This window comes from Xyrauchen texanus, chromosome 1, assembly GCF_025860055.1.
Source record: "Xyrauchen texanus isolate HMW12.3.18 chromosome 1, RBS_HiC_50CHRs, whole genome shotgun sequence".
In the NCBI taxonomy this organism is placed as follows: Eukaryota; Metazoa; Chordata; class Actinopteri; order Cypriniformes; family Catostomidae; genus Xyrauchen; species Xyrauchen texanus.
The window spans coordinates 45,786,861-45,811,113 of NC_068276.1; the positions used below are offsets into that span (position 1 = coordinate 45,786,861).

The 24,253-nt window shown below is 37.2% G+C and overlaps 1 protein-coding gene and 1 pseudogene across 1 annotated transcript in view; both read left to right on the forward strand.

Annotated features, from left to right (window-relative positions):
* Window positions 1–13,388, forward strand: part of LOC127660301 (N-acetyl-beta-glucosaminyl-glycoprotein 4-beta-N-acetylgalactosaminyltransferase 1-like) — a 144,187-nt gene extending 130,799 nt beyond the window's left edge. The window contains exons 11-21 of the mRNA XM_052150459.1: window positions 1,663–1,806; window positions 5,318–5,427; window positions 5,777–5,877; window positions 5,982–6,055; window positions 6,377–7,679; window positions 9,573–9,922; window positions 10,106–10,259; window positions 10,472–10,544; window positions 12,140–12,293; window positions 12,559–12,685; window positions 12,890–13,388. Of these exons, the coding sequence (XP_052006419.1) occupies window positions 1,663–1,806; window positions 5,318–5,427; window positions 5,777–5,877; window positions 5,982–6,055; window positions 6,377–7,679; window positions 9,573–9,922; window positions 10,106–10,259; window positions 10,472–10,544; window positions 12,140–12,293; window positions 12,559–12,685; window positions 12,890–13,004 (2,705 nt within the window). The 3' untranslated portion in view covers window positions 13,005–13,388. The remainder of the gene's footprint in view (window positions 1–1,662; window positions 1,807–5,317; window positions 5,428–5,776; window positions 5,878–5,981; window positions 6,056–6,376; window positions 7,680–9,572; window positions 9,923–10,105; window positions 10,260–10,471; window positions 10,545–12,139; window positions 12,294–12,558; window positions 12,686–12,889) is intronic.
* A 543-nt stretch (window positions 13,389–13,931) lies between these two features.
* LOC127645461 (ankyrin repeat and BTB/POZ domain-containing protein 2-like) overlaps window positions 13,932–24,253 on the forward strand; it is a 37,720-nt pseudogene continuing 27,398 nt past the window's right edge.

The window sequence follows — 24,253 nt, forward strand, 5'->3', positions numbered from 1 at the left end:
TTCAATAGTTATTGATTAGCTAATTGTTACTTAACACAACTATAAAATGCTATTACATACTGATTAGTTAACACATCTTCCTTAGTAGTTAATAGTAGTGACTTAAGTGTTAATGAAGAATTACCTATTAGTTCTGCAGTAATTCCTTATTAGTTATGCATTAAGTAAGATACAGTATTCTAAAGTGTTACCGAAAAAGCAATCATGCACAAAATACATGGTTTCCTGCGATTGCGATTCACTTAAACAGTTATGCTGCCTATGTGCATTAAAAAGTCTGCAAACACACTTTTTCGAGATGTATGGGGCTTCAGACCCAGCATCTGGGCTAACCACACACCTCTAAGTACTTTATTATTTTACTGTGATGTCCATTGATGATCACATTCTCAATCTCATTCTCAATCAGGAACCGTGTATCTCTATATAATATATTATATAATCATATAAATCAATTATGAATGCTTTAGGAGACATAATCCAGTCTTGCTCAAGCTTGAAGTTAATGTTGACCAGTGCAAATAACTGCAGTGAACATTTCTTGTTACTCTTGTCATTGTCTGACTAATATACAGTATGTGCCTGTTTAATAATCAATTACACCATAAGATCCAATACTAAAATGCTTCAAAACTATCGGTCAAAGCCTGGAGACTTTCAGTCTTGTAATGGCAGATTTTGCTCTATCTTTTAGCCTGCGGCTGTCATCGATGAGGATGTCAACTCTATATGCTCTCTTCTTTTATCCCTCTGTTAGTGCCGTGTGCTTTTTTATTAAGTTAAACAACATTGCTACCATCAGAGATAGACTATTGTGCTCCATAACTCATACCCACTAACACAATTGCAGTCAATCAATAGGACTAATTAAAGTGTGTTTTCATCAGTGGCAAGCAGGACAGGCACTGCTGTGAATTCACATAACATCAGGAGATAGGCCATAATGAATAGTATATAGCTTTATGGGTAGTGATGAAAAGTAACATGTTTATGTCTTCAGGTAGAAAGTTAAGAGGTTTGGTGCTGGCTCAGAATTTTGTGGAAAGATGCAATGCCAAATAAATGTTTCTGTAGCTCAACTCATACTTTAGAGCTCCTTGGCTCAACTGGGAGATGCAGTTCTCATGGGTTTAATTCCCAGGCAAGACATAAATTGAAAAACTGTATATCTTGCATGCACTATAATTGCACTGTAACTTTGAATGAAATACAATATAAAAGCTGTACTAAAATATGTTGGCTTTGACCCACCTCACCCCCTAGTATCAGAGGGAGTTCTGCAGCTTTGGTTCTGTGTAAATGAAATGCAGAACTTTCAATCATGCAGCAGGTGTCTGGTTTTCTGTCAACTGTGCCTAAAAATCAACAGTTAGTGAATGTAATTGAATGTTTTCAGTGATTGTGATTCCTGTATTGTACATTTGCTGCATTAAAAAAGCTGTATAAACGCACCTATCATGATATAAATGCAGCTTCAGATGGAGTTTCTTTGCAGTACATATATGTGCTGCTCTTTGTAGAGTAGACTGGCCATGAAATGATGCTGCTCTTTTTTGAATAATGCCAAACAACATATTTGTTGCATGCTTGTCAGTTAGGCGATTTACATTCAGACATTGTCTTTATTCTCTCCCTCTCTCTCTTTCCCTATGTCTCTGACAGATGAATCCAGTCTGAAGATGAACAGTGTCAGACACATCCCACAGACACTGGCCAGTCATTCTCTCACTCTGCAGGTTAACAACAGGACAGAAAGACATACTGCAGACATGCTCAAAGCAGACCCACGAGACACCTTCTACAAGGGTTTGTGTTCCCCACTGTCTCTATGCTAGTCTATAATCATTTATGAAATACCGTCCAATTATATTGCAGGGTGTCATGTTTTTTTATTTCAGCATCTCATGTTATTGCTCTCAGTATAGAGAACACAACGTTCCCTGTCCATTTTTTCAGCCGCCTTGGATTCAGAAGTATTTTTCACATATTTTCTTTTCTTTAGGGATTTATAAAAGGGTTCTATGCTATCAAACTAACCAAGCAGCTCTGAGCTGAATCACAGCATTACAAACTTTGATTTGTAGCAAAAAAAAAATGTTATATTTTGTGAATGTAACGGCTCTATTTTCATGAGTGTGCAAAGTGCAGTGCTACATGCAATGACCGTGCACTACATCTTATCAAATGTTTGCCAGTGTGCTAATTCTGAGTACAATTTTCGTGTCAGCACAATTGGGTGTGGGTGGGAGTGTTTGCGCTATCTGTGGGTGTATGCGTGCAAACTGTGGCACAAAGTGCAATTTGCTATTTTCCTGAGAAAAAGGTAATTGTACTTAGATGTTTCAAAAGCAGGTCTGTTTTCAGCACAAAGCCTAAATTCAGTTGATACATTTGTAGTTTGGAGATTCCACCATGCAGGTAGTAATAAAGTTCATGTCAAAACTCTGAATATATAGTCAACATCAAATTACTGTATGTCCCTGATGATGAGTTGTTGAGTTGATGAGTTGTTGTTGTTGATTTCTTAAACTATTTATATGTATTTGTTTAATTCAATTTGTATTATTGTGTTTATATTTGCATTTGTATTGTACTTTCAATGAAGCCCATGTTTATAATGCATAGTAAAGGCATTATAGATGCATTATACTGCATTCATAATGTCTCATTCAACATATAAGTTATAACTTCTCATAAATAATTGTAACCAGAATTATAATACTTTATAATACTTACCGATTCATAGTTATACCGTAAAGTATAATGCACTATAACACAAGCAACATCCAATTTGAATGCAGCAGAAGCTAATAAAGTTAATCGTATAAGTACTGTCATACAAAAGCAGCATAGCGTAAACAGTCAAAAGGCTTTATGACATGATCATATTATAAGTGATCTTTGCCTGTTTTAAGTAACGTTACAAAAGCAATATATTCTTATAAAAAGCCATTACATAAACTTGTAACACACAATACATCACAAGTCAAATGGATGTTATTTATATAGTAAGTCATCAAATAAGACTCACAAACATTACAATTTATTGAATAGAATCCAGTAAAGAGTCAGTTTGATTTTTGTATTCATTATTATTTTTATTGTGTGTGTTTACACCCAAGAAAATTGCTACATGTGTGATCAAAATATTTTTTTTTTTTTTTCGAGAGAGAGTTTCTGATAAGTGTTTTTTGTAATATCTCACATTTTACATTGAATGGGTGTTATTTTGTGCATGTGTAATGCATATAGTTCCCAGCATGAGTTGTAATGTCTTATAACCACTTAAAAATGTCTTATTGATGTTTTATTACAAATATACTGTATATAATACCTTATAACTTCTGCATGTAAAATTGGATGTTGCTAGTTTTATAATGCATTATACTCCAAGGTATAACTATGAATAGGTAAGTATTATAATTCTGGTTACAATTATTTATGAGAAGTTAAAACATAATATTGTGAGATTACATCAACACCCTCGTTCTCTACAAGCTGCAGATTCCATAATATTATGGAATATTCATAATATTATGACTTTACAATGCATTATAAATATGGGCTTCATAGAAAGTGTTACTGTAGTTTGTATTACTATTTTTCCACTTGTTGACTTAGAGTGATTTTTTAAGTCACTGCAAAAGGCAAAAGTAAAGAAGTTGGCGAGGTTTGAAGTATAATTTGAATTTAGAACTATTTTTATTGTGTTTCAATAAATAAATGTAATTTATTCAAAATCTAGATCGACTGGTAGAATTGAAGTGCATGCCGATACAATCATTATTAATACTAGCCATGATTTGTGTGTCCGTAGATTAAATTTATGAATAATACTTACATTCTCTATAATTTAACGAAGCTTACATCCAAATCCTAATGAGAATACAATTTTCGAAGCATTAAAAAGGAGCGTGTCCATATTTCTATTTACTAATTAATTGCATATAGTTCATTTACACTGCAAACTTCTTATGAATGTGCTGTCTTTGTTCATATAGCTGGTGCTTGACAGGGAATGGACTATATAATACACTTGAAACTTTTGATATAAACTTGTTGATTCTTAGTATAAAAGTAATATATTTATATTGTATTGCAAAATATTTAGAAATATACAAATATATAAGTAGTTTGAAAGTGATAGGGAGACCGAATTGATTGCGTCATTCAGAGTGTCATGGAAGTGGGTAGTCACTGCATGTGCTTTGTTTACTACAATTCTCTGATTGGTGGATTGTTTTCCTTCATGATCATGGTAATTCTGCTATAAAAGTTGAAATAACATGGACGTGTGGCTTCAGTAGAAACTTACGGTAGGCCTTTCTTTAAAGGTTTTTATGTTATCATTAATAATCTGTTTCTCAAAGGGGAAAATGAATAGGAACTGGAACACAAATGTTGCACTCTATATTACAAATCAATTATTCCTCTGATAGAATTGAGACTCTAATAATGCCCCTTGTTTACTTAAATGTGAAGTGTGAAATTTCTGTCCTACTTACGTCACCAGTCGGAATAAAAAAAGAATGACAGTTTTTGGTTTTCAAATCCAAACACTCTCCTTCACTACCATTTGTCGGATAAAAAAAATGTCATGCCCCAAACATCATTGGTTGAACCACCAATGGTCAACTCACAAATGGCTTATTTAAAGTTGTAGTTGCATTTTAGGGTAGAACATGGAAAAAATATTGTTCACTTTCCTCCCAATAACATTATTTTTTCCACAGCCGTCTATGTGGAGGGAACTGACAATTTTTGACCATTACCATTCAAATCAGCACTGAAATGAAATATACTGCAGGCACCTGCACATCATTGTCTCTTATACCAGGTTGTTCACTTTATTCTGTCTGTATGTGTTAAAATGTTTTGCTTATATTAACCACATTGTGTGTGCGTGCGTGTGTGTGTGCGTGCGTACGTATGTATAGCAGAGCACGAAACAAACTATCTATCTCTATCTGCTAGGTCTAGTGTGCATGCTCATTTTAAATTGCTTGTGTAGAAACTTTGCAATGCATCGTAAGGCCCAGATGGTGGTGTGGACTTAGGATGTCAGCTTGTTAGGTGCAGCACCATCGAACATGTGAATATCAGAACAGGCTAATAAGGTTGAATTGCAGCATTTGGAAATCAGCAAACCTGATCAAGCAAGAATTTTTTTCCCTGACAATGTTTATTGTTTATAATGTATTTGTAAGTTAGATTAAGGATATGGTTAGTTGTTAGCTATTTGTAATGCACTATGTTTCTTCTAAAACAATTAAAATTGTGGGAATTGTAAAAGAATATGACATATTTGTTCTCCTAGTTCCCATGATAGACCAGTCCAGGCTGGAGAATGTTCTGCCGTCTTGTGTTTACGCTCCTACATATGTGGTGAAGGACTTCCCAATTGCTCGTTATCAAGGCCTGCAGTTTGTACGTAACAGTCTCACCATGTACTCTTCACATCACATTTGTATAATTGTGTAGTTTTATCATTGTTATTTATTTATTTATTTATTTTTGGCAATAAAATTAACTGAATGTGGAAAAAAAAAAAATAATTTGATCATGTAGTACTAGTGATAATTAAGATATTGCTGAGCTAAGAGCAAACAGTGCCCTCTTTTGGACATTTCTATTCAGTACATTACTGAGAACAAGACTGGTGGTCTATCTATCTTTACATTTAATGCTATCCAATAATAGTACATGATTTGCCATAGCAAATGCACCTACTATACCTATTTTCCCATATATATATTTTTTATATTTGGTCAACCAGGTCTACCTGTCCTATGTATACCCCAATGACTTTACCAGACTCACTCATATGGAGAGGAAGAACAAATGCTTCTACAGAGAGTCTCCTGTCTACTTAGAAAAGTAAGACACCTAACTGATCATGAAAATAATTTAGACATTAATTACATAAAATAATGGATGTCCCATAAAACGAGGCTCTGTCACTCTTTAAAATTGTCCAATAGATTTGGCTTCTACAAGTACATGAAGTTGGATGAGGAGGAAGATGACCAGCCCATTTTCTTCCTCAAACCTGATGGTCTGTACGCAGCTGTGAACTTAGTAACAGATGAGAATTCAACTGTTGCTTTCACTCTTTAAAATCTCACATGGTATTATCTTTATTGAAACAAGCAACATACTGTATGTGTTTCTATGTGTGAATGTGGAACAGAAGTGTGTTTTTAACAGCTTTGAGTAAAATGGCTGAAGATGATAATGATTACTTGTAGATTTGTATCAACACTGCTGCAGTGTCATTGACTTTATAATCACTACATGTTGTTAAGCAATTCTCATTTTGGATTGCATGAATTAGTTAAAGGGTTTCTATTTTCACAAGGCATGTCTCTTCTGACAGATTTTCTGGAGGAGGAAGAGGGTGTCAACCCAGAGAAGGCAATCAGTTCCATCAACCGGCCAGGCAGGAAGACAGTGAATACCAGCCCAGCATATCAAACGTCAAGAATTACAGCTACCACTGCCTCCTCAAAGGCTGATAGATTAGACAGGGATTCAAATATTTTTTTCTCTCAGCAAGAGAGGCAGCACTTTCTGTTAAGAGGAAGAGAAGAGAGTAAAAGAAAAAGAGGGGAAATATTTAATAAAAACACTCTGATGCAAGATAGAGTGTTGGATAATGAAATGATAGAACTTAGAATTATGGGTAAAGAAAAGGGTAGCGCAGGTGCTCTAGAGTCTCAAAGTGGAGCTTTAAATGAACAGATGGAGCATGGGGATTCCCAAACATTTGAACTTGTTCAAAAGGGTCGTTCATTAACATGGCTACTCCCTGACCCAGGTTTGCCAAATAAGAACAAACTGACAGGAACTGCTAGCCCACCGGTAAAGGGAAGATCCCTCCTTAAACGTCATCAAATGTCCCCTCTTTATGATTTGGCTAATAGGATATTAAGTAATGCAGGCAAGCCTGTTGTTGTTGTTGGGACCAGTGTGGAAAAAGAGACTAATACCAGCAAAAGTGACATCACTAGACCCCAGTCACCAAGAAGCAGACCAAAAGGGATGCCAAAACCTCCTGGTGAAGTGTTTTCTAGTGTCTTCCTTTATCAGTCTAGAAAGACCAAACGGCTTGTGGATTTAAGCTCAAAATGGAGGTCTTTAAAAACACAAGCCACTGCTTCTCATCTTCTCAACTTGCCCAACTTCTCCCTGATGGACCATAAGACTTCTGCCCAAACAAACCTATTAAAACAGAGTCACCCTTCCTTGCCTACGGAGCCTGGACCTCATTATAAGGGCAACCCTACCACCTTCATATCAAATCCAAACAGCTTGCCCCCATCAAGCCAAGGAGTCCAGCTTGGGCTAAACTCATCTGAGAACAGCCAGCCTCTGGAGGAGCAGACAAAAAAGATCTCTGAGATGCCAGATGGTTCAGACATGGTTCAGCAGAGCAGGGGTCTTGAAGAAGGAGACATGTCAGAGTACAGTTACGGAGAGGCAGAGCTGAGGCCAAGCTTGACGGAGGAGGCCATTAACTGGCAGCGAACATTCAGCGTGAACCCTGTGGACTTTGAACTGCTCAGGTCAGACTGGAATGACCTGAGATGTAATGTCTCTGGGAATCTGCAGCTTGTAGAGAACGAGGTTGTTGATGTAATCTCACAGTACATGGAGAGGCTGAATGAACAGAATGGAGGGTGAGTATGTGGAGGTGTTAAAGGGATAGTTCACCCAAAATGTATATTCTCCTATAATTTACTCACCCTTATGTCATCCTCTATGTGTATTTCTTTCTTTCTTCTGCAGAACACAAATTAAGATTTTAGAAGAATTTCTCAGCTATGTAGGTCCTTACAATGCAAGTAAATGGTGGCCAGAACTCTGAAGGTCCAAATATCATATAAAGGCATCATAAAAGTTATCCATATGACTCCAGTGGTTTAATCCATGTCTTCTTAAGCAATACAGTCAGTTTGGGGTGAGAACAGACCAAAATGTAACTCCTTTTTCACTATAAACCTCGACAGCAATCTCTCTTGGCATTCATGATTTCAAGCTCGATTACTCATCCTATTGTGCCATCTACTGTAGAAGAGGCCTGTGCATCACTGGTTTTTCCATCCCGCACCTGCCTGTTCCCAAACACTCCATGAATTTTACTCCATGTTCACCTGGTCTCTGCCTGCAAGATGGTATACAAATAGACAACAAGTGTACACAAAGACCATTTTATTTTTCTGTTACTGCTATTAGCGGATGATGTGTGACACGATGCCCATCTGACTTGCATTTAACAATAAATTGATAATTTTCTAGTCCGAATTTCACATCCTTTGATGACATAGTGTGTCCACGCTTTGCTCTGCCATTCCTCAAATGCCCTGTTGACCTCCTCTATAGCTTGGCCTAAATATTTAATAATTTGATTAATGTGCTGTGTGCACATTTTTACTTTGCATTTTCTGCTTTATTGTTATCAAAAATAAGTTAGTTGTAAAATAAAAATTCTAAATTATTCTGCATTCATTAATTCATAAATTAAAAAAGATATCCATATCAGATTTTTTAGGTTATTCTCTGACTGCCCGCAGTTTCATGAAAGTACCACCCGCTACCGCCTTCAACTCAGCAATTTAATCCCATGCCGCAAGAAATCTAATCAGGTCCTTTGGGAGTTCCACAGAAATGCAGACCTCTACCATCTAGCGCACTCTGCACACGTCAAGCACTAGGAAGTGTATTCGAGCTTGAAATCATGATCGTGCCTATAGAGACTGCACTGGCAAGATGTACTTTACAGTGAAAAAGAGTTATATTTTGCTCTGTTCTTACCAAAAACCAACTGGATCGCTTCATAAGACATGGATTAAACTACCAGATTCTTATGGATTACATTGATGATGCCTTTGTGATATTTGGAATAAATTATAACACAATTTTAATTTTGGGGTTTTCAACTTTAAAATGTGTTCATGAAATTAAAGGAATACTCCAAGGTCAATGTAAGTTTAGCTCAGTCGACAGCATTTGTGGCAGAATGTTAAAAACGATATTGGACTGACAATAAACCCTCAGCTTGTGAGTAATTTCAGCAAAGCGTTACATCTCATATTACATGCGAAGTGGGTTTTCACATATGAATTTTTTAAAGGCTCAAGCAGCAAGAAAATTATTTGTTTAATTCTGAGAGTCAGAGAGATAATGGTATTGAAAATGAGCATAAATACTAAATCATGACTTTCTGCAAAAACGTCACAAAAAAACCCACAAAAAATATAACCCCTTTAAATAAGTGTGTGGGTGTGTTTATGTGCGAGAATTGTCCCTGCTGAGTTCGCAGCTCAAGTGCTCAAGCTATCTTTTAATTCCAACCCTATTACTGAAACTTTCCTGCTGTTAGGTTGGAGGGTTAATATACCCTACTCTCTCACAGGTGCACTAAACAAGCAGCAAAGCTGTATCACTTCTGACTCAATTACATTAAACAAGATGTGTGGTTTTATATGCTTAGATTTAGTTTGACATGTTCATCATTGTCTTTTTCTGCCATTTTCTGTCTCTTTCTTTCCTCTTTTTCACCTCTCTTTCAGGATCTACACTCTTATCCGTATTGTAAATGTAGAGAAGCGGAGAGATTCAGCCAGGGGCAACCGGTATTTGGTGGAGCTGCTGTTGATGGAGGGAGGGAAGAGAGTAGTGCGTCTGTCTGAGTACATTTATCTCCTGTTGCACCGCAGTCGACATGAGGACGGAATTGAGGGTAGAGTAGGAACCATAGCCTCGTCCCACCAAACACTCTCCAGAACCCCACCGCCCAGTGGCTCCAGTACCTCAAACTACACCACCTCACCCTGGAGCACCAGTTGGGCAAAGCCCTTGCTCTGCCAGCCAGCCATGTTACAGTGGAGGCATGAAGTGATGGTACACTTTGTTGTGCCAGGTATATAAAGGAAATTCAAATTCATACAGTCATGCAGTATGATTTATTTATTTTTTGTGCTGTTATCGGTTATATATATATATATATACAGAAATATTTGATAGCCACATTGTTTCACTCAATACTGTCAACGTAAGAAAGATCAAGTCATGTAGTCACTGATCCGAGTTGTCTTTTTGGCAGTAAAGAATCAGGCTCGCTGGGTGCAGCAGTTTATCTCTGATATGGAGCTCCTGCACCATGACACCAAGGATGAGAATTTCAATGTGATCATTGTGGACTTCCAGAGCGATGATATGGATGTGGAGAAGGCACTGAAGGAGAGCACTGTTCCCAGGTGAATACCTGCAGTGCCACTTTGTCATTGTTTTAATTTAGAAGAGTTCATGCATAGTTGTATCCATGTTTAGCTAAGCACCTGCCGAATAGAGCGTTTGCTTACATCTTCACTGGAGGATGGCTGCATGAGGATCTACAACTCATGTTGGACCCACATACTGATACTACCAGAGAAAAACAACTTTTCTCTCTTTGGGTCTCTGTGTGTAGGTATGAGTATTTGAAACATGAAGGGAACTTTGAGAGATCCTCCGGATTACAGTTGGGTGTGGATTCTATAGAGGTGAGAGTATGAATGAGAGAGAACAAATGACAAAAAAAAACAGTATTCATTTATTTTTCAGTTTTAAGTTTTGTAGTATATATAAGTGTATATATTGGTGTTATGCCAGCTAAACACTGTAGGATTTTTACTTGTCAGACTGTACGATATGAACGCATTGAGATCACCTTGGCACACTGTGACATTATGTCAGAATGCACGGAGTGGTGGTGGTGTAGTGGTCTAAGCACATAACTGGTAATCTGGTAATCAGAAGTACACTGGTTCAAATCCCACAGCCACCACCATTGTGTCCTTGAGCAAGGCACTTAACTCCAGGTTGCTCCAGGGGATTGTCCCTGTAATAAATGCTCTGTAAGTTGCTTTGGATAAAAGCGTCTGCCACATGCATGAATGTACATTATGGCTATCATAAATGTATGATACACATCGTAGCCTACTGTGGTCCCAATCATACCGATTAGTGAACGTGAGTGTTGCAGAATATAAGTGAAGCGGCGAGATTTGTACATAGGAATATTTTTTTATTTTTCTGAAAGTCATCAGCATTTCAGTTGCTCCAATACCACTCCATCATGAACATAACATATAAAAAGAAAGATGGATTTTGGAGGGTAGAGTCACATGGGGTAACCTCCTCGTTGTCGTGATTAGTGGTTCTCGCTCTCAATGGGACGCATTCTTCCTCTGTAAAGAATTGTATATATGATTAATTGTTATTTAATTAATTAGTATATATTATTTCAATTACACATTTTTATCAGTTCTCAGCCCTAGTTTTGACCCTGTGTGTTCGTTTTTCCACTCCTCACAACAAAGCAATTCTTCAAACACAGCCCTAGACATTCAAAGTTTTTAACCCACAGTTGGTCATTAAAGTAGGTCTTCAGAATTTGCCAGAAGAGAATTGAGTGCCGGTGCTCCCAGGTTCTGTATACGGAGGCTGGCAGCAAATGCATCCTTTTTTGCCCTCAGTACATGAGATATTACATTCATTCTGATGTGTCACCTTGCAGCATTTAATTAAGTGATGCACAATTGCTCCAATACCACAAATACAACAATCCCCAAAGAAAAGATGACATTGAAGCTTCTCCATCATCACAAGACAGCCTCCCTCAAGTCCATGCACATAGTAGATGGAAACGTGCAATGATTAGTATTTTCCTTAGCTGAAGTTGCTCTTAGAAATTGCAGTATACTTGGATGGAAACCCAGCTAATAATGTGTTCTTTTTCTTACTATTGGCTGTGGCTATCTCTCTCTCTTCCATAACAGAAGCACTAAGTCTTGTAGGTAATTCTAAATTTGCTGTGTGGACCTGGTATTACGTGCACTGCTTAGTCCTATGTGACGTTATAATGTGAGGGAGAGGTTTCAGTCTTTTTTTTTCAGTCATATAAATTAGATTAATTGAAAAGTAATACATGTTACAGAAAAGGTAACTCCGGTATTGTGGTGTGAATTCAAAAATATCATGTTACTTTATTAATTTACTCCTCCAAAAAAAGTAATCTGATTACATGATTAACATGTACATAATTGTAACATGCTACCCCAAACACTAAAGATGGTGTAATGTGTGTCAATTCCAGGACAACCACAGCATAGTGTTCCTATGTGACTTGCACATACACTTCCCTTACAACATCCTGGAGGCCATTAGGAAGCACTGTGTGGAAGGCAGACTGGCATTTGCACCCATAGTCATGAGACTGGACTGTGGAAGTTCACCTCTGGAGCCTGATGGTAAAACATACATGCAGACACTTTTAGAGACAGCTGCTAGACATAAACATAAACACATTTGTTCCCACACCAGTTGTGCAGAATGTAAATCTGACTTTATATGTTGCAAATCCTGTTTGTATTAAAATGGGAGTCAGATTACTAGGGTTTAGACATAATGTATACCAGTTTCAGCTCAGGACAAACGGTTTATCCATACAATGATAAAACTGTGAAAACAATTATGTAAATCAGAGCACTCATGATGTCTGATTTCCACTTGCAGGCTACTGGGAAGTGAATGGCTTTGGCTTGTTTGGGATTTATAAATCTGATTTTGATAAAATTGGTGGTATGAACACAGAAGAGTTTAAAGACCGCTGGGGAGGAGAAGACTGGGAGCTGTTGGACAGGTATAAAATGCATTAATTCCATTAAAGCTGACATATTTTTTATTTGATACATTCATTTTAAGCCTTTGTGTGATTAATATGTTTACAAAAACTTTATTGTTGAGCTCTTCCTATTGAAGACTTTGCAGTAGAATTTAATAGAAATGGCACAAGCAAAGCCATCTTATTATTTTTCCTCTGTCTCAATATGCACTGTTCTCTCAGGGTTCTGCAGAATGGACTAGAGGTAGAGAGACTGAGATTGAGGAACTTTTACCACTATTTCCACTCTAAGCGGGGCATGTGGAACACTCCTATTAAAAGACACCTTCAAGGATAATGGAACACAGAGGACCTTGCTGTTGCTATTGTCTGATTTTGCATTCGAGGTGGCCATTTCTGTCCCAGATGACCTTTACAGGGGAATATATGGGCTTGCCAAAGTTGATTCAACTTTTACTTGATGTGTAAAATATTAAGCTTTGAGAACACCAGGAGAATGTCAACATGGACAGTTTAAGGCACTTGCACAAGAGATTTTTTTAATGCTGCTTTGCCAATCTTTGAAAAGGATGTGGCAGAGAGGTTTGTTCAATATACTTCAGATTGTCTCTGTCATACTTACTAAGTAGTTTTTAATAGTGGACGTTTATTCCAAGTACTTATAATACAGGGTGTCAAAATGCAGACTATACTAGACTTAAAACACATACTAGTTGTGATGGAAGGGATAATTTCTGTGAAATTGTTTGTAGAGGATTTAGGTGTGTACTTTTTTCGGTCTTATTTTAAAGAATAAATGAAAAGTTACATTCAAATGTGTCTTGATCAGACATTATTTCGTCATAATTCTTCTGCCAACCACATGAGGGCATGCATGAGCATGAGATGAAAGGTAATGTAACGTCTATTCCAACATGTCACTTATTTGCTCATACTTAATTTGATTAAAGTGCAGCTATAGCTATATCGCCCTATCTAATCAGTCACCATGTTTATATTTTAAAACCGGGGATGGGGTTGCATGTGTCTGGTTGGCTTAAAGAAAGATGTCAGCTGATTGGAAGAAACTTTTCCGCTGCTAAAAGTTTCACTCTCTAGTTGATGAGTCCATACGGCACTGGATTGCACATCATTGCGGATCCGCAATGCCTCAGACAAGCAGTTTCTTTCTGCGCAGCTTATTTACGTTTGTAGCATTAACAGAAACCAGGGAGGGAGTCCACCTTTATTATATTGTAAAATTAATTAAGAAGTAAAAGAGACACAGAGAAATGGCAGCGTTGAGCAATCATACCAATAAGACTTTAGAGGATTTGACTCTGGACTCTGGATATGGAGACGGGGAATCTTACGGGTCCCTCAGCCTGTGCTCCTCCAAGTCCAACTCGCAGGCTCGCATCAGCTCTCGACAGCGTGGCAACTGGTAGAGCTACGTGGGCTCTATGAACAGCAGAAACAACAGCTGGGACACAATGAACACAGTGCTTCAAGACCCTGAGGATATCTTCTCCAAGTGTCCGAGGTTGACAGAATTAGAGAAGTTCCCTTGGACAGGTGAGGAGATCGATGTGGTCCTGCGTAAAGTTGCTGGATCTTTTACTCCAGACAGTGTCCGGCGTTTGTCAGTGCTAATGCGCAGCGCTTTATTGAGGATCTCCAGAGATGCGCAACTGTTGAGTGTCGTGCACTGCAGGTGCACACGTTTCGAGGTGCAGAGCGCAATGAGACTGGTCATGAGCTGGGCACTGGCGGAAAGTTGGAGAGGATGAGCGCTGGAGAGGTCCTGCGGAAGAGCAAGTCCTCCCGCTGCAGACTGAGCCTGTCTGTAGGGCGCTTTTTCCGCTGGATTGTGGACACTCGGATCTCGGTGCGCATCCATGAGTACGTGGCGATCTGTTTGACCGCCTGCATTGAAAATCTAGTGGAGGAAATCGGGCTCCGTGTGCAGGCGGCGCAGAGAGCGGGAACCTCACCTCTCCATTGGGAGCTGATGCGTTGCAGCCTGTCGTTAACAACGATGCGGAGATATTTGGTCTTGTGCAGAACTATGAACATCTCATCTGTGTGCGTTTACAGTCATTTGACAAAAGACCCCAACGCGTCTCATCCAATCAGAATTCAGTGTTGTAACTATCCGTTTTACAACACAATTTGTTATTACAAGCAGCTCCTCAAAAAATTACATTAGTGTTACAGTGTAACATGAACTATGTAATTTTAAATGTGACCAAAGTGGTAATGAATTATTAATTTATGTCGTTTGCAAAAACAAAGTTGCTTTCTTTGATTAGATATTCTGTTTATCAAAGGCACCTTGATGGTGGTATCAGTGAAAATACTAATTATACTCACCACTTTCATCTTGTCTCCAAGAGGGCATGTTGAGCAAATAAATCACAAATGTCTCACCACAAGGCTGATCACTATACAAAACAACTCAAGGCCCAGTGATGCATTGCCTTTGGTTTACATAGCAGCCTACAATAAGCAGGATGGGTGCATACAAGACATTTATATTTGTCAGCTTTTGGCACAAGTGGTAGCCTTGTGAAACATAAAACATTTGCCATAAGTAATACTGAAAAACTCCAATGCTGATGTGTAAAAATATCACATTTATGTGTGGTAATTTCTATTAGAAAAAATTCTGTCATCATTCACGGATCCTTATGTTGTTCATTTGACTTTCTATCATCCGTGGAACACAAATAATGTTAGGCTAAATGTTAGCCTCAGTCACCATTAACTTTTATTGTATAATTCTTTTGAAAATTACATGTTGACTCAGGCTGTTCATCTGTAACATTCTGCCTAACATCTCCTTTTGTGTTCCACGGAAGAAAAAAAGGGTTTGGAACTACATCAGTGTGAATAAATGTTGACAGAATTAAATTTTTTTTATTAAATCTCCCTTTAACTTTGAAGATCAGAATGAGGTAGCATCTATATAACTTTTCACCCTGAATGTAGTTCAGAGACCTCTTCTGGTGTGACAGGCTCAGAAATGTATTCATCCGATTCACATGTGCATACGCTGAGTGATTAATGTGACAGTGCACTCGTGCTCAAGCACCCGTTGCTGGTAAAGTCATTTTGCACACTTAAACCAAGATATGGCTAACTGATGCTGAAGCTTAGGAAGCAGTCACGTGTCATCCAATGAGCTCTTTAATTAAACTTATATCGTATATAAATCTCTTGTAGCAAAATCTGTCATTTACAAAATCATGTGCATACAAAGTTGTTGGTGTGAGTGAGATTAACAGACTATGAATTGTATTAATTCTCTGTAAATCTGACATATTGTGTTTAAGAATCAGAAATGTTACTTTTTATTAAATGGAGATTTTACTATTACTGGTAATTAGAGTGAAAGGAGACTTACGAGGATTGAAGACTGGCATAGGCTTCAGTCAAATGCTCTTTTGTTGCCTGCTGAGTAGAGCCACATCTGCAACTGTTTAGTGCCCCTGTGACCTCCTCAGCTATAATGACAGGAAAGGGCCTATTTTCTATTGTGAAAGCAACTGCGGTCTTGTTCATTTGTCTATGTGTTGGTCCACATAAACTGCCTAGTGCAGATGGCATCAGATGTGTATTAGGATGTATTCTAGGTTGCTAGGTCTCATCTCCACTTAAAAGAATACTCCTGGTGGCATTTGAGGCAAAACGTTGAGTACCACAAAAATTTATTTTGACTTGTCCCTCCTTTTCTTGAAAAAATAAATAAATAACTATTTAAAAAACTATTTATAAATTATCTGGGTTACAGTTCTAAAAGTATAGCCACGAGACACAAGTAATATATGTGTAAACATGATTTTAGTGTGAAAAAATTGCATATACTAATATTATCTGTGTAGTTATATAAAAATTTACTTAGTTGCAATGACGATAGAACACTGAAAATGAAAACTGTAAAAATGATTATTTAAACAACTTTACAGCTCAAATAATACACAAGTTTTAACAGAATAATTAATGTAAGTGCTTTTGTAAAATTATAAGCTTCAAATTTCTGCTTTAAAACCTTCCAAAAATTGTCCCCCACTTCCATTGTAAGTGCCTCACTGTAACCCTGATTTTTGCTTTTAATGTAAATTAGGGACGAGTCGAAATCAGTTTTGTGTTAATCACCGTCATGCCACAAATGCTGTCGATTAAGCTCAACTTGTATTGAACCCGGAATTTTCATTTAATACACAAAACATAATTACCACTTTAGTAATGAACTTTGTTTTGCAGTGTGTGTTTGTTTTTAAATATATCATTAGGTCAGCATTGCCATATGATTTGGTGAGATTTTATGCACAGTGTGTGGCAGGCCATGTCGAAAATCCCAGCTGAAAATATATTCAACCTACCAGTGCTGAAATGATTTAAAATGATTTTTAAAACAAGCATCTTTTCAGAATGAAGACAGAAAGAACAGCTGTGAGAACCTTTGAGAATATTTTTGAGAACGGTTTGCACAAATATTCTTTTAAAATTTGATTAAAGCTAAAATTGGGCCACTATACAAATAAAGAGTAGCCTACAGTAAATGAGCCAATGAGCATGTTAATACCTACACTAACCAAGTGGATTTAATTCTTGCTACCATTAACTTCATTGATTAACCACAACTGCAACATTAAAGCTAGTTTACTGGGGGGAAAAGACATTTCATCAAAGTGCATCTGCTTTAATTTTAGGTGTAGGTCGACTACAGTCAGAGTGTGACAAGGCTTTACCTTTGAGAGCAAATAATGACCGTTATAAGTGTCTCAGCCATGCAAGATGTCAACTGGAAACATAATGCATTCTCGAAGGATACACTTTATTCTCCTAAAAGGGAAGAGATAGAGCCCTTGAATAAATAGTTAAATTGTGTCTAATTGATGTCCCCAGTTGGCTTTAATCACAAACGTGACATAAAAGAGCAGGATAAATGAGGGGATGCAGATGAGACACAGTTCATATCAGATTAGGTCTTTACAGCATGAGACCAGTCCCACACGTGTTGAGCCTTGGTTTGGGGTTGGTCTGTGTGTGAAGCCTTGTAATCATCATTGTTTATTCTCATTTATTGTCATCATTATTATCCTCAAAAAACTTTCCGCCAGCACAGCCTAGTTTCTTTGAGCTTGACAACAAACCACAGATATTAGAGCATTTCCCAGCCATGGTCATTTAAAGCATACGTGCTTTAAAGGAGGTGAACTTTTTCTTTTCATTTTTTTTAAGGCATAGTTCATTCAGAAAAGTACATTATGTCATCGTATATTTACCCTCATGTTGGTCTTTGACTTTGATGAATTTGGATTCATTTTGATGATTTTTTTCTAGATTATTTGTTCTACTTTGCAAGGGCTTTCTTTTCTAAATTAATTTCCTCTGGGACTATTTAGAACAAACATTTCAGAGATAGTTATCCATTTTAATAAGCTTCTACAGGAACGTTATAGTTCACATTAAGTCTGTTTCTTACACGAGTGTTTCACATGCAGTCCTAAAGTTCTATAGTAAACATCATCTTGAGGGTCTCAAACACCTCTAGTAGAGAAATGCTTTCTACAAGAATATGTGAAGGTGCCTTCTTAAAGCATGTATTGACAGCTGCTCTGTTTGTGTGTTGACCTTTCTCAATCCAGCATGCCTGCTTGGGTCCATTAGCATCTGTTGCATAGAGGTATTACATAGGAGTCTCAATTCCGGATGGCCAGTAATGGAGGCTGCACTGCAGACTACAGCTTGCTACCTCCCATTGCTGATTTCTGTGCAGATCTTAAAAGTTAACTTTTTTAAGTGTGATGTGAGGCTCTGATGAGATTTGTACCATGGAAAGAGTCATTACTTGCTCATCCTCAAAAGCCATATATGACCTTTATTCCTTGGAACACAAACGCAGAAATTTTGTAGAATGGTTGCTTTTTTTCCATACAATTATAATAAATGTTTGCTGGAGCTTTCAAACATTATAAAATACCAAAAGTTTTACTGAAGATCCTTACATCTGCTCTAGCTCTACTTGGCAGAAAGAAAGTTGTACAGGTTTTAAATGACATGAGGGAGAGTGAATACAGAACAGGTTAATAACAAACAGTTGCAAAGTTTCAACTATTCCTCTACACCAACAGCTCTATTTATCAATTTCAACCTTGGCACTGACTTGAATTAATAGAGGAAACACTTATGGATGGAGTTGTATACATTTAATGAGAGCTTATATAGGAATGTAGCATTTTTATGGCACATTTTATGGAGCTGCTTCACTGTAGTGGCAGCACCAGCATCACATTTTAGCAGAAGCATCAATTTTAATCTAATCACTGCACACACAAATAGCTTAAATTACCTTTCAAATGAAAGAAACTGTTCCCGGTAGCACCTCATTAATCAAAATATATGTGAAAACAAAGGTTTTTACACTTTGTTGTTAATGTTTAAAGAAGAAATTACCTTGGAGCTTTCCATTCAGCACAGAAAATTCATTTTAACTCGCATGAGTGCAGTACAGGCTGGAGAATAAACCACATGGCTCTCCATAGTTCCTGAAAGGCCATAAAAATCACTGTTAATCTGTCAGTTTAGGAATACAGTCCAACTTGAGTAATTATACACCTCTCTGTTCCACTGTAAAACCCTTAACTGTTTAAGTAGGTGTCAAACCTATTTCACCCTCTGTTACAAGGGATTTCAATGTGATTCTAATTGTGTAATTACTGTATATCTTAATATTACCATTCTGATTAGTCTGAGTGAAAGTAACAAAGTTATCTAAGGAACCTCAACAGCATTGGAATAAGTCCTTTAATAGATGATAATTAAGCATCCACATTGTGTTTGACTTGAGTTATGTTTGATGTTTAGTTACTAAATAGTGTAACTTAATCAAGTGTGTCATCATAGCAATTACACATAGTGATTAATTTAGCAGTGCATCTATATGGATTCAGCCATGTCACCCATCATGTTTTTATGGATTAGCTCTGGATGATTAATGGTGCAATGACATCTCTCCTCAACATATCCCATACTTACCAAACCCTGAAACTTTGATTCATATTAGAGTCTGACAAGCTAAATTACATTAAAACTCTCCTCAGTGATAATCCTGTTAGTCAGTGAAAGCACAGTGAATGGTCTGTAATTAATAAGGCTATCATCAGAAAGAGATTTTATACTTTGTTCAACCCCCACATCAGGAAATCCTCTCCACAGCAGTGACATGATGTTTTGAAAAACTGCTACAAAAATACTTTGCAAATGAAATTGCAGCCTTTTGATTATTAAGCAATTATGCTTAATAATCAGTGTACTGTGTAATCTAATTACAAAGCAACTAATTACTGTAATCAAATTACTTTTCAGACAAATGTAGTGTAATGAATATCATTTAAATGATTGTAATTATAAGAGTCACTAACACTGTAAGAGAGAAACGTGAGGTGTGAGTGTGATTTGCGTGCAACAATGAACAAGGAGAAAATATAGACATTGTTTTGAATTCATTGAGCAGAAAAACAAAAACCTTTCTATGAAGTGTTTTAGACGGTAACTTAAAAGTAAATTAATGAGTAATGTGATTACTTTTTCAGGTAAGAAATGTCATCTGATTACGATTTTAGAGATGTAATTACTTTTTGAGTAACTCAGTTAATAACACTGTTAATAACCCGACAACATGTGAGGTTATTTTAAAACCTTAAACTATTTTTATTTGAGATAAAAATAGATTGATTTTTGCCCATTATCCCAATTTTATACTGCATGTAAATAACTTTGCAACATTTTGGCAGCTTTTCTAGTGTGTGCAAGTGTTGTACACATGACTATTCATGTTTAACTTGGAAAAAAACAAAAACAAACAAAAAACAGATAAACCTAATGATATCAGATCACATGTAAACATAGTTTTCTTACATTTAATGAGCTGATTTTTTATTGTTATCAGCATATTGTTGTGAATGCAAACACACTCTGATTCCGCCCTTGAATCTGAGAGTGTGAACACCTGAAGTACTGGCAACATGCCAAGATCTGCATGATGATTAGCTTTATCATTAGGAAGACTGTTAAACACCAGGAGCTAAAAGACAATATTTTCATAAAGTTTCCACTTAAAATTCTGTTGCTTTCAAAATCACTTTATAAGAACTTTGTAAGTCATAAGAACACATTTAATCTTGAGAAAAGTTCCCCGTGTGACAACTATTTATTTTGGCTGCCAGTATAGACACGACTGGCTGTGGGAAACGGGTGTGTCCATCTCTCCTCGTGCTGGATAGAGGGGTTTGGGTCTGTGAATCCATGGACTGACCAGCTGCATCACACACCCAGTGGTTTACCCATACCCTTAAACAAGCCCATCTTGTTTAAACATGCATGGAGCCCAGACCATATAGCAAAGCAGAACCTGCACATGCAAACCTGCTTTTGATTTGGGGTCTATATTAAAGACATATTTCTGTATTTTCAGCTACACTGTTTGCTGTGTTGCACATGTGAAATTACCTCAACTTGACCAGTATTTCTTAGTTCAGGGCATATGTGGCTATAAATAGAACAGATTTGACAGTATAGACAAGGAGAATGGGCCAAGGAGAACCATCAAGGAGATCAGTTGATACCCTTGAGGGTGTCTAATTATTTAAATGGAAATTTTACATGTTTCATTTTAGTCCTCTAATGTGATTGGATATGCAGTGTTCCAAGAGTGCAGTTATGTAGAATGCCAGCACTGAGATGCTTCATTATTATGTAGTATCACTCTGCTTGTCTGTGTTTGTGGTGTTGTGGACAGGTGACCTGTGTTGCTAAGAGTTACACAACAATTAATTCTGCTTTGGAGCTATTTTCATTAGAGTAGCAAATATAAACAACATGGCAATGCCATGTCTAAATTGTAATTTAATGAATATTAACTACTTGTTTTTAGAACTGTTGTAGAAAAACCAATGCCACGCTCACAATCATGCTATTATTCTGTTTGCTTATGTTAGAATCACAACTCTCCCAAAATTCAGTACAGCTTCACGCTTGCTTGTGTGTTATTGCTTTACTAGAGAGGTAAGTTTGTCAAGACTTTCAAGACAGCTTTGTCTGAAAGTTTAAACTTTAAAAGCTTGAAGTTCGATGGTTTCACAGGTCCTAGTCAGAAAGACAAATAAACCACAATAGATGATTAATTTAGATATATGAGATAGAATAGTTAGTTATATAAAGCGTAAAGTACAGTATATATATATATATACCTTGGCATGATTGTTGGTGCCAGATGGGCTGATTTGAGTATTTTTGTGTCTGTTGAGCTCCTGGGATTTTCACACACAACAGTCTCTGTTTCCTAAAAATTAGGAAAACCTGAGTACGGTCAAAAAAACACGTTTGTGCACGGAACTACTTTCTTAGTTTACTTTCTTAGAGAGAGAGAGAGAGAGAGAGAGAGAGAGAGAGAGAGAGAGAGAGAGAGAGAGAGATGGGTCTGTTAATCAGCTTTCTGAAGATAATGCCATTTTGGTGAAATGCATCCTATTTTCTCAGGGGAAAATAGCCATCCAAGAGGGATTATTCCTCCCTATTTTTCTGTAGCCGGTGCGCAAGAGTCTTTAACTATAGAAACCACAATGTCCTCCACCATTTTGTCCTCTTCAATGTGGAAACTCCGGTGAGAGGTTAGGGCCTTGAGTTTGTGTAATTAAACAGTCTGTTCTGTCACTCAGCTGGGATGACCCTTAATGCTGAAGTTGTTAGTTTAAAGCCATTAAAAGCTATTTCCTAGCTTTAGTAGTGTAGTAGTAATACAAGCCATCACAGAGTGATGTTGAATATAAACACTGATTGACGCTGACTCATATTACACACAAAAATTGTATTTTGCCTCCACCTGCTGGCTAAAATATGCAATGTCACAAAATTAAATGTAACGAGACAGATGGCTCTGAACACATCTGCACTGCTCTTACACTTGATTTTAGAATGGCACGAACACAATCGGAGTGATACACACAGTTAAGCATCCGAGTGCTGATGTGTGAGACCATCAGTACTCATGGAACGTCTCTCGTCCAATCAGATTTGAGGACCGGAACTAACTGTTTTATATATATATATATATATATATATATATATTGGCAGTTAAAAGTTTGGAATAATCTACAGATTTTGCTCTTATGGAAGAAATTGGTACTTTTATTCACCAAACTGGCATTCAACTGATCACAATGAATTGTCAAGTCATTAATAATGTAAAAAATAATATTAGAATTTGTAAAACTACTTCAAAGAGTTCTCATCAAAACATTGTGCTCACACTCGTGCACACACTCCATAGGGACTCCAAAACAATGTTGTAACTTACAAAGAGACTGAACGTGATTCAATGGCATCATGCTGACAGATGAGGTAGCATAATTAAAATTACACAGTTATGATTGTTTAACTACAAACTTTGAGACTAAACTAAAACTTCTTATCAGCTAACACAGCATACTGATACACACATACAGCGACATACTACCGAACTATACCAGACAGTTTATGTTATGTTGTACTATTGTTTGTTTTGTATGTCATATGTTGTACTACGATCAAATAACCAGCATATTTGCTTACATTTATCCTGTATACCTGACTTTTAGTGTAAAGAGAAGATCGTTAAAATGATTTGAAAGTTACAAAGCAAGGTAGTATGCAAATCGTCAGCATTAGCAGGCAAGATCAATTAGCTAAAATTACAAAGTGTTTCGGCCCACCAGAAAAATGCCCGGTATGCCAGATTACCAATCCAGCCCTGGGGAGCGGGCAAAACACCACATCCTTTGGATTTTACCGGCAAATGTGACCCGCTCCCTTCGCATGAAAATTAGTCTACAGGCAGGCAACCTAGGAAGTCCGGAAAGGTCTTATTTTTAAGTTGCGTCACAAGCCGTTCACACATTGGCAAAAAAAGGCAAATATTACATGAAAATGGTTACGTATTTCACCTATAAGTTAGTTAGTTAGTTAGTTTTGGTCTTGGTCTTGCTTTAGGGATTTTGGAAAAAGCTTAAACCTTGTCTACAGAATACATTTACATTTATGCATTTGGCAGACGCTTTTATCCAAAGCGACTTACAGTACCACTTATTACAGAGACAATCCCCCTGGAGCAACCTGGAGTTAAGTGCCTTGCTCAAGGACACAATGGTGGTGGCTGTGGGAATCGAACCAGCAGCCTTCTGATTACCAGTTATGGGCTTTAGCCCACTACGCCACCACCACTCCAGAATAACAGGATGGGCACCATTTTAAGAGCACTAGTGCAATGGGAATGGCCATGAAGTTTTGGTATTGTCATGCAAGCATGAGCTATGTCTAGGCACAAGTGGGTTTGGAGAAATTCCATGCACAGAGCGCTAATGGGTTCATCTCCGGTTATTGCACCATAAGCTTCTTATTATATAGACCATTCCCTGTAGAGCACCAGTGATATAAATGAAGACAGCACATTCATTAGAAGTTAAAATGGGCCTTATGCAATGAATTAGAAGAATAGAAATAAGGACATAAATTTGGACAAAATCTGTTGTGCATTAACTGCATCCTTGTTCAATGTCAGGCATA